The 13,934-nt window shown below is 38.9% G+C and overlaps 1 protein-coding gene across 2 annotated transcripts in view; it reads right to left on the bottom strand.

Moving 5' to 3' along the window:
* Jmy (junction mediating and regulatory protein, p53 cofactor) overlaps positions 1-13,934 on the bottom strand; it is a 74,152-nt gene that overhangs the window by 48,015 nt on the left and 12,203 nt on the right. For both annotated transcript variants that reach the window (XM_050153790.1, XM_050153791.1), the window contains exon 2: positions 8,654-8,827. In XM_050153790.1, coding sequence (XP_050009747.1) covers positions 8,654-8,827 — 174 coding nt within the window. The remainder of the gene's footprint in view (positions 1-8,653; positions 8,828-13,934) is intronic.

Below are 13,934 nucleotides of genomic sequence, written 5' to 3'. Positions count from 1 at the left end.
TTTTTTTTTGGAAAAGCAAAAAACCCAGGATAGCCAAAACAATCCTGTGTAATAAAGGAAACTCTGGAGGCATCACAATCCCTGACTTCAAACTCTACTACAGAGCTACAGTACTGAAAACAGCCTGGTATTGGCATAAGAACAGAAAGGAGGCCCAATGGAATCAAATAGAAGACCCAGATATCAATCCAAACATTTCTGAACACCTGAACTTTAATAAAGAAACAAAAATATCAAATGGAAAAAAGAAAGCATATTTAACAAGTGGTGTTGGCATAACTGGTTATCAACATGTAGAAGAATGAAAAGAGACCCATATCTATCACCATGCACAAAACTCAATTCCAAATGGATCAAAGACCTCAACATAAAGCCAGCCACACTGAACCTCATAGAAGAGAAAGTGGGAAGTACACTTGAACGCACTGGCACAGGAGACAACTTCCTAAATATAACCCCAGCAGCACAGACACTGAGAGAAACAATTAATAAATGGGACCTCCTGAAACTGAAAAGCTTCTGTAAAGCAAAGGAAACGGCCAACAAGACAAAACGACAGCCCACAGAATGGGAAAAGATCTTCACTAATCCCACGTCAGACAGAGGTCTGATCTCTAAAATATACAAAGAACTCAAGAAATTGGACACCAAAAGATCACATAATCCAATAAAAAAAAATGGAGTACAGATCTAAACAGAGAACTCTCAACAGAAGAATCTAAAATGGCTAAAAGACACTTAAAGAATTGTTCAACATCCTTAGTCATCAGAGAAACGCAAATCGAAACAACTCTATAAGAATGGCCAAGATCAAAAACACTAATGACAACTTATGCTGGAGAGGCTGTGGGAAAAAGGGAACACTTCTGCATTGCTGGTGGCAATGCAAGCTGGTACAACCCCTTTGGATGTCAGTGTGGTGATTTCTCAGAAAATTAGGAAACAACCTTCCTCAAGAGTCAGTAATAACCACTTTTGGGTATATATCCAAAGGATGCTTAATTGTGCCACAAGGACATGTGCTCAACTATGTTCATAGCAGCATTGTTTGTCATAGCCAGAACCTGGAAACAACTTAAATGCCCCCCCATCAAAGAATGGATAAGAAAAATGTGGTACATTTACACAATGGAGTACTTACTACACAGCAGAAAAAATAATGACATCTTGAATTTTGCAGGAAAATGGATGGAGCTAGAAAACATCATTTTGAGTGAGATAAACAAGACACAGAAAGACAATTATCACATTACTCATTCATAGGTGGTTTTTAAACATAAAGCAAAGAAAGCCAGCCTACAAACTACAATCCTAGGGAACTTAGACAACAATGCAGACGCTAAGAGAGACTTACATAGATCTAATCTACATGGGAAGTAAAAAGTATAAAAAGACAAGATCTCCTAAGTAAATTGGGAGCATGGGGACCTTGGGGGAGGGTTGAATGAGGGAGGGAGAGGGAAGGAGGGGAGCAGAGAGAAATGTAGAGCTCAATAAATATAATTAAAAAATAAAATAATAAAACAAAGAAAAAAGTGCTAGGTTTGGAATCTGCAAACCCTTTTCAGGTAATGTCAATGGAAAGGCTGCACCTGCAGGCATCATCCCAGACTTGCTTTTATACTCCAGCACTAACAGTTCCTTCCTCGAAGACAAAATCAAGTCTGCAGCTTTGTCAGCCTCATTAACACTTTTTTTTTTTTTTGAGACAGAGTTTCTCTGTAGCTTTGGTGTCAGTCCTGAAACTAAATCTAGTAGACCAGGCTGGCCTTGAATGCACAGAGATCCACCTGCCTCTGCCTCCTGAAGTGCTGGGATTAAAGGCGTGCGCCACCCCCAGCACCTCATTAACACCTTACCTTTTCCACTAAGACAATCAGTACCAGCACACCAAGTGTCCTATCTTTAGACGTCTGGATCAAGGGTTTCTCTGTAGTTTTGGAGCCTGTCCTGGAACTAGCTCTTTTAGACCAGGCTGGCCTCAAATTCACAGAGATCCAACTGCCTCTGCCTCCTGAGTGGCAATATCCTCTTTATAAGGATATAACTCCAGGGACACTGCCCTCTGTGTTTAACTCAATAAATCTAGTCCCTTTCCTTAGTTCTTTCATGTCTAAAAGTGGTGACTATTTTTATAACTGCTTCCTTTGAGGTAGCTTACTTTTTTGCCTTCTTAATTACCTGCTTTACTTTATACCAGTTAACAAATCTTAGTGATACAACACTCACTGTTGAAATTACTATCTTGATTTTCTGATCAAACCCCAATAGATTTAACTATGGAATAAAAACTTAATAAACACAGAGAACATACAAACTCAAAGCTCAGAACATTAAGACGGAAATCATTTCCACCTACATGAATACATGGCGTACCACCCATTAACAGACAAAAGGAGGGGATAGACACCAAAAAGACCGAACTTCTGTATTATGGCTTTTGTAGGAGGAGGTTACTAGCCAAACAGAATAGCACACTCATCTGATAACTTGCACACTGCTGCTGGATTAGCACTTGTCTATCCCCACCTCACAACACTCACAACAGAACACACACATGCTTCAATACACACACACCACACCACAACAAACCACACAAGCACGTCAGTTTCTGCAACGCATTTCTTCTGCTCCTTTGTGGATGACCTGAACTCAGCAGTTACATATAATGCTGCAATCCGCTGCTAGAAACCTTGCCTCATCATTTTACTGTACTCAAGCTCTAAGCAACAATCCTCTCCTAACTTCTTTTCCTAACTTGGGAAACTTGAAGATGTGGCAGCAGCCCTGTTCAGTTGGATTGTGTGCTTAAAAACAATGACAGCTCTGTTTGGAATTCCAAGGATAGAAAGAAAACAGTGCCTGTTTTAACATGGAAAAAGGTGTGTGTTAGTTTAGGTAGCCAGGAGAATAAAACTAATTTATAAATACAAATTTTCTGGCACAGACTCGTTATTATAAAAGCACATCATGAATTTATTATGTTATTTTTATCTGTTGTTAAGATACTGGGAAAACCTAGCTTAAGCTTCTTCAGGGAAACAAATGCCAACACAGATTTATGAACATACTTATTAGTACTATAGTACAATGTAACTTTTCCAGACACTGGGGTTGCTTGTTCAATGAGCAATTATCAAGAACTATTTAAAAGACATTTATTTTATATTTATTTATGTGCGTGTGTGCATGTGTATGTGTGTGTTAAGGTGCCAGTGGAGGTCAGAAGAGGGCTGTAGATCCCCTGGAGTTGGATTACAGATGGTTATGAGCCACCCATTATGGGTGCTGGGAACTAAATTAAGATCCTTTGGAAAAGGGGCTGGAGAGATGGCTCAGATGTTAAGACACTGGCTGCTCTTCCAGAGGTCCTGAGTTCAATTCCCAGCAACTACATGGTTGCTCACAACCATTTATAGTGGGATCTGATGCCCTCTTCTGGCATGCAAGTGTACATGCAGTACACTCATACATAAAATATGAATTTTTTTTTTTTAAAAAAAGATCCTTTGGAAAAGTAGTAAACATTCTTAATCATTGAGCCATCTATCTCTCCAACCCCATTAGAGTTTGTTAATACACCAGCCAAGAGTGTGAGATGGGTGTTCTAGCATGCACCTGTAATCCTAGCTACTTGGGGTGCCAGCAAAGCAGATACAAAATTCAAGGCCAGACTGGGCAGTGAGAAGGCTGAGGGAAACTCTCTGAGTGGCTTTAAAAGACCCTGGATATGATTCCCTACCAGACCTCTTTGGGCAAAGAACCTAAGCTGACAAGACATGTGCCTAACTGGTATATAAAAATATTCTATAGCACTAATCAGAGAAATTAAGTCAAATCCATAATGAGGTATGATCTCACTCCTATTTAAAGGGATATTATTAAAAGACAAAAAATTACAAATATTGGGAAAGAGACGAAGAGAGGAGGTTTTGCACACTGTTGGTGGGAACTATTGTGGCAGCTCCTCAAATAATTAGAAACAGACCACACATTCTTCCAGTCCTACTTCTAGATATATGACCCAGGACTTAATGCCAGTATGCTGAGATAGGAGGTTCCAACGTTAACTTCAGCATTGCTCACAAAAATAAAGAGATGGAATGAAGGCATGTGTTCATCAAGAGATGAATGGACAAAGAAATCATGGACATGTATATACATATACACACACACACAAACACATAAAAATGTCATTCAGCCAGTCTTTAATGGTGGCACACGCCTTCAATCCCAGCCCTCAGGGAGGCAGAGGCAGGCGAATCTCCCTGTGTTCGAGGCCAGCCTGGTCTATAAGAGTTCTAGGACAGTTGGGGATACACAGAGAAACCCTGTCTAGGGAGAAAAACAAAAGTCATTCAGCCTTTAACAAAAAGTAGAATGGTATCACTAACTCATGTAGAAGGGAGGGATTTGGGGCTTAGAGAAGGTTTTAGTTAAATGGTACAAAATTTTAGTTAGGAAGACTACTAAAGAGATCTGTTACAACATAGTAAAATATACTTATCAATATGTAATATTCTTTAAAAACATAACAGCAGATCTTAAGTGTTCTCACCATAATTTGGTTAGTATGTAAGATGATAAGTAGTTAAATTTTGCCCTTCTACTTTTTGGGGGAGGCAGGGGTATTGAGACAGGGTTCCTCAGTTTAACAGCCCTGGCTGTCCAGGAACTTGTAGACCAGGCTGGCCTTGAACACACAGAGATCTGCCTGTCTCTGCCTTCTGAGTGTTGGGTTCAAAGAGTGTGCACCACCATGGCCAATTTAGCCCTTGTATGTGTATAAATAAAACACAAAACACTACTGTATATGAAAAGTTTTATTATTAAGTTAAATACTAAAACTATAAAGGCACTGCTAAATTGATTTAATTCGATATATCAATTAAATGAGGTCTTACTGCTATAGTCTGTCTAATTCCCAAACTTGTTCCCCATGACGGTAGTGATGGGGAGGTAAGAAGCTCTCAGTTCAGCTTATTGCACCCTCAGAAGGGACTGTGGACTGACTGACTGCATGATCTTATCCTCATACTTCTACTCCTATTACTGCAACCACCAAAAGGGGGTATTAGTGAAGTCCTCGCCAGAGCCTGCACCCTGACTCAGACTATCTTCCCTTGTTATCATAAGAAGACTACCTTGGACTCTTTGTTGCAGTAATAGAACAGACCAGCATACTGACAGACTATAATTATTACTGAGTCTTTCAACCTATTAATGTACAATACCTCTCAAGTTAGGTACTCTATAGTTTCTGCCAAATTTTGGTGTTTACTTGTCCTGTGCTGCTGGGGACTGCATCCCAAGGCAATAGGCACAGTCAGACTGCTACAGTGACCTCAGCATTACTTTAAGTAAGAATTGTATTACTGAAAGTTTGGTGTACAAGAACTGTTAAAGTAAGTAGCATTTTAAAAAATTCAATTTTCAATTGTTCACATCCAGAAGACAATATGCAACCAAATCTTTCATAATGACTGTATACATTAAACTTACATATTCTTCCTAACAGCTCTTTTGAGTCCTTAGAATTTTCTATGTGATCTTCCTAAAAATAATGGGCCTTATTTCAGTTTTTCCAATTTACGTATAATTCCTTTTTTTGTATTTTTATTATACTACTTTGTATTATACTTTTATGTATTATTTTACAGACTTTTTGGACTAGTTAGACCTCTGGAATAATATTGAGTAAAAGGAGTGAAAAGATGGAAATGGAAGCTGGGAATGGTGACATGTAATGATATTTTGACAAATAAAAGTTTGACTGAAGGTAAGAATGCAGAGCTAAGCCAGAAAGTGGTGGCACACACCTTTAATCCCAGGACTCCGGAGACAGAGGGGGATCTGTTAGTTCAAGGCCACCCTGGGCTACACAAGATTGAATCTGTCTAAAATAGAAACAGAGCTCACACATAGGTGATCCTAACACTTGGGGTCACATGCCTTTAATCCCAGCACTAGAAGTGGAGAGAGGAACTCAGGTTCAGTTTCCTGTTTGAGACAGCTGCAGTCTGAGGACAGTATGGCCCCTTTGGGCCATCCCAGCACTCCGGAGGGCAGAGGCAGGTGGATCTCTGTAAGTTGGAGGCCAGCCTGGTCTACAAGAGAAACAAGAGTTTCTGGACAGGCTCCAAAGCTACAGAGAAACCGTAGGGATAGGAGAGGGGAGGTCCTTCTAGTGGCTGGACAATCTGCTTCTCTGATCTTCTCAGCATTAATCCCTATATCTGACACTGAGATTTTATTAAGACCAACTAGAATTCATGTTACAGTGACACATCCCTTTAGTCCCTTTAGTCCCAGGCTCAAGAGAAAAGAGGCAGAAAAGTTTCTTGAGTTCATGCATAGTGAGCTCAAGGACAGTCAGGATTATAAAGAGAGACCCTGTTATAAAACAAAACAATTTCCGCTCAACATATATACACAATCTATCTTTACTGCTTTCTTTAAAAAAGAACAACAACAAAAAATTTAGATGAATTCTAAAACACATATTTTTCATGTAACCAGGGTTAGGTTTCACTTATTTTTTGTCTAAATTTAGTTTGTTTCCCACTTATTCTCAATCTTTTTCAATTTATTTTGTTTTATCCCTTAACTCTACCTCTTTTTTTTAGTGTCCTCAGAGAGAACCTTCAATGGATATTTTAGACCTCTCTAACAAATACTTAATGTCATAAATATTCTTGAGCTTCAGTTTCACACCTGATGTCTTGTCAAGCGTGCAGAGAGAAATCAGTTCTGCCAGTGACGTTAATAAGTCCATCTAAAGTGGAAGAAGGTCCTACAAGGCAATCCTTTGGGAACACGGGAACGTAAGCAATACAGACTGGACTAACCAAAAATCTCTGCAGACTACAGTTAAGTTAGAAAATGCATTTATAATACGATCAACTCAATACAAGTCTGACACAATACATAAGAAAATGTAGCTGGAGAATAAATTTTAGCATTCGTAATAGCAAAATGGTAAGTATACATTCTGCTACTTTCCCGACTTCAAGATTTTTCAAGTGGTAATTATCTCTACACACAATATACACTGCGAAACATGTTTCTACCTTTATTTTAGGCACTAATTTATCTTCATAAACTAAGATAAAATAGTTTCTAGGAATTAGGGTGGTAAAGAGGCTATCTAAAACATAAATCCTTAGGTTCAATTTAACCACTGCAAAAAAAACAAAAAATGTAAAAGGGGGTTTTAAAATTTTGATATAGCTAGCTTGACTATAATCCAAATACAAGTCTCAATTGTGCTGGTTAGCTTTATGTCAATTTGATACAAAGCCAGTTGTTTTGAAAGAAGGAACCTCAATTGAGAAAATGCCCTCTACTGGATTATCCTGTGGGAAGCCCTCTGGTGCATTCTTGGCTGGTGACTGGAATGGGAGGACACAGCTCACTGTGGGCAGTGCCATCCCTAGGTTGATGGTCCTGGGTTCTACTGGAAAGCAGGTTGAGCAAGCTAGTAAGCAGCGACTCCTCCATGGCCTCTGCATCAGCTCTTGCCTCCAGGTTCCTGTCCTGTTGGTTCTATTTTTATTCTGACTTCCCTCAGTGATGGCCTGTGATGGGGATATTTAACCTGAAAACTTTCAAGTTGTCTTTGGCCATGGTGTTTTATCACAGCAAAAGAAATGCTGCTAAGCCGGGTGCTTTAATCCCAGCAGAGGCAGGTGGATCTCTGTGAGTTCGAGGCCAGCCTGGTCTATAAGAGCTAGCTCCAGGACAGGAACCAAAAAAGCTACGGAGAAACCCTGTCTCGAAAAAAAATCCAAAAAAAAAAAAAAAATACTGCTAACTAAACTACGTCACATTCACAGGTAGCAAGCAATTGTTTTTAGTTGTACTTATAACAAATACTTTGTCAAGCCAATTATAAATGGTTTTATATTTTTACCTTTTTTAAAATGTGTGTTATTTTCTAACTTAATAGTAACTAGTAATAATAAATAATATAACTTTAAGACATTATTTGGAATTACAGTCACCTAAATTGGTGACCATTACTAGCTATGGACAAGGACATGTGTTATTTGTGTATTAGTTCCACTTAATATACTCATTCATCTGATACACTATGAACTCAGTAACTAGGTAGAGTGAATTACTAGGATATATGCCTATCTGTACAAGTATTCATAAGAAGCACAAAGAATCAAATAGTTGTGGTTGATGGTGTCAGAGGCAATAGTCTATAACAAATGTTATTAATTACTATCCCTCTGAAAATGAACCTAAATTTACATAGTCAATGCTGAACCACAGGTGATATCTGTAAATACCACATGCAGTCCAGTGTTGGTGGACACCCATGTCCAGTTTTCTGCCTTTCAGGTTAGAGTCTCAAAAATGTCTACAGTTGATTTTTACAAGTAAATTCTAATATCCTGTCTTAGGTTACTGATACCCTTTAATCCAAATGCCAAATTTATTATAAAGTAACTGGCAATTAAGTATTTTCCAAAAGTGCCAGTAAGAGTACAATAATACGTGTACTTATGGTTCCAACAAGTAACTCTGGAGAAGGGCCAAGAATCTGCATTATTTCTAAACTTCTTTTGTAATTAAAATGTGTGACTAGCCAGTCTCAGAACTAGAGTCACTACAGTTCATGCTTTAAAAAGAAAAAAAATGATACCTTGATCTGCTGTCTTCGCAGCATGGCAAGCTCTCGCATGTCTCGGAATGGCTGAAGTAAATACTGGTAGAGTTCGGTTGTGGCCTCTGCAAGGCTGCTGTAGGCTTCATCCTCCATCTGATACAAGTCCAAAAGCTCCACCATGCTCTCTATAGTCTTGTGCTTGTCTAAGAGCTGTGAACAGAAAGTTTCAAAGCTAAGAAAACTAAATATAGTAACTGATAATAACTACTGTACTTGCTTTTGGCCCAGAATCAAGGTTACTAAACACAGTTTGCTTGGTCACTTATCTCTATACTTCATGTTTCACTATACGGACCACAGCCTGATCTAATCATTAGGGTGAAGGAATACACACTACCTGCCTCCTTTTAAGTCGTCCCCCAGCGGTGCTCTCCAGTCATATAATGAAACTAAACCACACAAAAGCCTGCTTTATTACTGTGCTGGTTAGTTGCTAACACAAACCTACACGCATCTGGGAAGAAGGACTCTCAGCTGATGATTACATCATCAGACTATCCTGTAGGCATGTCTATGGGGCATTTTCTTGATTACTAATTGATGCAGGAGACCCAGCCCACTGTGGGCGGTGCCATCCCTGGACAGTGGGCCTGAGTTTTATAAGGTAGCTGAGTAGACTATGGAGAAGTTCAGTGCCACTTCATCAATAATGTAAGTGGGAAAACTAACTCAGCTACATGCCTCAGATCCAGCCTCAAAAAGGACTACAAGGACAAGTGCACACACACACCTAAAAACTAAAACAAGTAACAATAAAACCCCACCAGCTCCAAATATCAGACAGACCTATGGTAGGCCATAAAAAGAGTCTTAAAAACTAAACAGAGCCAGGCAGTTATGGTGCACACCTTTAATCCCAGCACTTGAGAGGCAGAGGCAGGCGGATCTCTGTGAGTTCGAGACCAGCCTGGTCTACAAGAGCTAGCTCCAGGACAGGCTCCAAAGCTACAGAGAAACCCTGTCTCAAAAAAACAAAAAAATTCAACATAACTAGAGGTTTGTTTGTTTGTTTTTTTTTAAACCACAATGAAATTACAATAGCTGGGGTGCTCTAAAAAAATCTAAGTTAGGGACTGGAGAGATGGCTCTGCACTGTCTGTTCTTACAAAGAATCCAGGTTGATTTTGGTTGATTCCCAGCACCCACATGGTGGCTCAAGACTATAACTCCAGTGATGGGAATATACACCCTCTTCTGGCCTCCAGGGCCTCTGGGAATACACACATGGTAAATAGTCATTTATTCAGCAAAAACAACCATACATATAAAACTTTTTTTTAAAAAAAGTTTTTAAAATCTGGAAAATAACACAGAGACATATCAAAATGGAATAATATGTAGCAATTAAAAGAACTACAGCTTGTTAAGGAAGAGAGAACATCCAGAGTAGGGTAAATAAGTTTCTAAGCTCGTGGTAACTATTTAAAAGAAAAGGCTCCCATGAGGCTGCCTCAAGAGAAGTAACTGAACAGAGAGAAGAATGAGAGAAGGGAAACAAAGATGCATATATTACTCATACTTTTTAAAAACCAGCCATCAAGCAAGTGTATGTGTGTTTACTTATTAAGCCAGGATTTCATTATGTAGCCCAGACTAGCCTTGATCTCAGATCCCCCTACCTGTTCCAGTTACTTGAGTGCTGGGGTTCTAGGTATACACTATCATACACATTGTATAGACTTACAAAGTAAAGGTTTTGTAGACCATTCCTTCTCTACTTCCCAAAGATATTCTGGCTTACAAAAAGGAAGGAGGGGATAGCAATGACTAAATCCCTTCACCTAATACCCCAAATTATGTATACCTTTCACATGAGATGAGGCATAATGAGTCTAAAAATGATAAACTCCTCTCTTCCTGTGTCCCAACTTTTCTGAAGCAGCAAAGTCAGGTGTGAATGTCTTCTCTTGGCAATTCACGTAATGCCAAGTTAATGAATGCAGTATCTCCCACTATGGAAATGACCAGTTAGTTTATTGTTGAGCTCTCAGATCCCAGCAATGAGTTCTAATTTGAGGCAAGAGTGCCCACCTTTATAGTGACCCACTACTCCAAAGCATGCTGCATGCTACATACAGCAGAAATAATAACAATAGTAAGGAAGGGTCGGACTTGCTTGGGGGAGAGGGAGTCCTAAATTGTGCAATAAATCCTTGCAAGAAAAAGTAGATAAACCTTATCTTTAATTTTACTTGAAAATGAAACTTTCTTTAAAATGATTCAACAAGTTCACAAACAGCAAAATAATAAAAGAAATGAGAAAAAAACAAATGGCATTAACATTTCTACATATAATGAAGCTCTCCCTAGTCAGATTGGTAGTTAAGTAACCATGAATGACTAGGGAGAATAGGCTTCTTTGAGTTCTGCTTTCAAGAACACTAAAGTTAATGCAGTACGGTAAAATGGTTGTAGGCACTACTTTCTGCCAAATAAAAACATCCACTATATGCCTATTAAGTTTCACAGATTTGAACAACTAAAATAGAAATAAGTTTTTAAATATTAAAGTACTTATCCAGTATTTCCTACATGAATTTATTCTCCAACAGAGCAGTACTCAACTATGCGGCAACTAAATTTAATACTCTTGCAGAAGCCCAGGGCATCTCACCTAACAATACTAATTTATTAATCTGTCTTTGCTATAAAGTTTCATGTTTTTCCAACACTAGATTACTTTAAAAGCAATAACAACTGTATTTTAATTTCAATTATACTTCTATTTTTAATCTAAGTACTCTGGAAATAATCTTAAATGAAATGTTCTTAAAATTACAATTTAATCAACGGACTTCAAATCTTTTTCTGTAATTCATGATGAAGGATTTCAATGAAACTGGCACGGGGTGAGTGCTCACCACCTACCTAGCATAGGAAGGCGAAGAGAGGCAATCGCTACGCAGCTAAGGAAAACCTGAAAAGCTCAGAGAATAAACACAGTGCGTTGGACACTAACAGACCATAAACTGTGAAATATACAAGATGTTATTATACATAATACATGGGTAGAAAAATAATTAGGACAATTAGAATATTTAGGATTGAGGCTCTCAGGGATAAAGAAACCGTGAGAAGAATCTAAGTGAAGCTGATCCATGTAAGCTTGACAAATTTGAAAGCATTCACTGAGACACTAAGAATGCAGATGTACCTGGATTTGAGTAAAACATCCCTCAAAATATTTTCTAAGGGCTCAAGACCAATCATCATACTACAGTGACAGTTGAGATAAGTGGAGATAAGGAGGCGGGGAGAATAAAGTTCTGTGTTACTTCTGCTTCAAGATCTGACACAGAGGGCTGGAGATCACTGGCAGCTCTCCCAGAGGACTCCCAGCACCCACAGTAGCTCAAAGCCACCTGTACCCTCTTCGGGCCTCCACAGGCACTGCACACATGTGCATACAGACATATGTGCCGGCTCAACACCTATAAACATAATAATGGTTTTGGGTTTCTTTGGTTGTTTTTTTTGTTTTGTTTTGTTTTACTCTGACAAAGCTCTTCTGCAATTTTAGGGAATTACTTCACAAACATAGAAGATGCAAAGTAAAAATTTACCAAGCATTACATATAATTCGCTAAGCCTAATAAGTAAAACAAATGGTGTGTGTAGGATTGAACCTTGTTTACACAAGTAGGCAAATACTCCATTACTTAGCTGTATTTCCAACCCTTTTCTTTTTCCCTTATGACAGACTCATATAACCCAGGCTAGCCTGTAACTCTCTAAGAAAGTATCCAACGACCTTGAACTTCTCATCCTTCTGTGCCTACCTCCCAAATGCTGACCTTATGAACCCAGGACTTTCTGCAGAGTAGGAAGGCATTCTGTGGGAGACATCCAGCTCTTTGTTTCCTTTTGTTGTTGTTGCTCTGGCTAATCTGGCACTTGCTAAATAGACAGATCCTGTATCTGCCTCAACAGTGCTAGGATTAAAGGCAAACCATCATGTTTGGCATTTTGGCTTTACCCAACTTTTTTTTCTGCCACAAAGTCTTGTAAATTACTTGGACTTGCGGCGGTGGTGGCGCACGCCTTTAATCCCAGCAGAGGCAGGTGGATCTCTGTGAGTTCGAGGCCAGCCTGGTCTACAAGAGCTAGTTCCAGGACAGGCACCAAAGCTACAGAGAAATCCTGTCTCGAAAAACCAAACCAAAAAAAAAAAAAAAAGTTACTTGGACTCCTGTGGCTCTAATAGGGGTTGAATTTGCAATTCTACTTTAGCCTATTAAGCAGCTGGAATTACAGGCTTGCATCAGACCCCTCTAGATAGCTTTTAATTTGTTTCCATCTCAATGTAATCCTGGTAAGAATGGGCTCTGAACCTAAGAGATTTTTCAACCTTAAGTCTAAAACAAAAGTATCCTTAATGAAAAATTTCTCTCACACAAGGTTATAGTTTTCTTTAGTTTCTTAAAGGAGTCAGTAATAACTTTAAAAAAAAATTCTTTTTCAGCTGAGCCACAGGCCCAGTAAGCAGAAGAGTGGGTGGGTTACTGGGAGGAGGAGCAGAGGAAGAAACTGTTCAATGGAAACCAGGTAAAAGAATAAGTGGTTGCTATATCACACAGGTCATTACTATGTAGTTACTACTGTTTCACAGAATCCAAAACAGATTTTGAAGAACTACATGTATGAGAGGACACCTGAATCCTGGTTAAATCAATATAACATACAAATGTACCGAACTATTACCTAGTGCCCTAAATAAACATGATTATTGTGAATAAATGGACTCAAGGGTCCCTAAAAACTATAGCAAAAGAAAAACAACGCCAATTTTCTTCACGAATGGGTGCTAGGATCATCTAACTACATGAGATACTTTGTCACTATGATAGCAAACTGGCAGAGAGCAGCAACCCTACCACAGCTCCAACGCCATCACACCCTAAGCTCTCACACTTATCAATGACTCACACACAACTTTTAATCCTGCAAGACCCATTCATTGACACTGCCTTACACAGACACACGTTTTTACAGTGCCTCTTCTGTTCAGATGTACAAATGTTCATTGTGTTACAACTGCTTACTGCATTCCATACAGTAATATTATGCAGCCTTGTAATTTAGAAGCAACAGATCACAGCATGTAGCTTAAGCGTACAGTTCCATAACACCTACACCAATGTAAGGACGGTTAACTTTCCATTCCTTCCCAAATAGGAATAAATACTTTCAAAGAAAATTGACTTCATAAGGATAAAACTCCAGGGGGCTGGGGAAAGATAGGAAAGTGCTTGTCATG

This window comes from Alexandromys fortis, unplaced genomic scaffold (assembly GCF_014885135.2).
Source record: "Alexandromys fortis isolate MF-2015 unplaced genomic scaffold, M_Fortis_MF-2015_v1.1 scaffold_79, whole genome shotgun sequence".
In the NCBI taxonomy this organism is placed as follows: domain Eukaryota; kingdom Metazoa; phylum Chordata; class Mammalia; order Rodentia; family Cricetidae; genus Alexandromys; species Alexandromys fortis.
The sequence above is the reverse complement of the archived record's forward strand: the minus strand, read 5'-3'. Positions and strand labels throughout refer to the sequence as shown.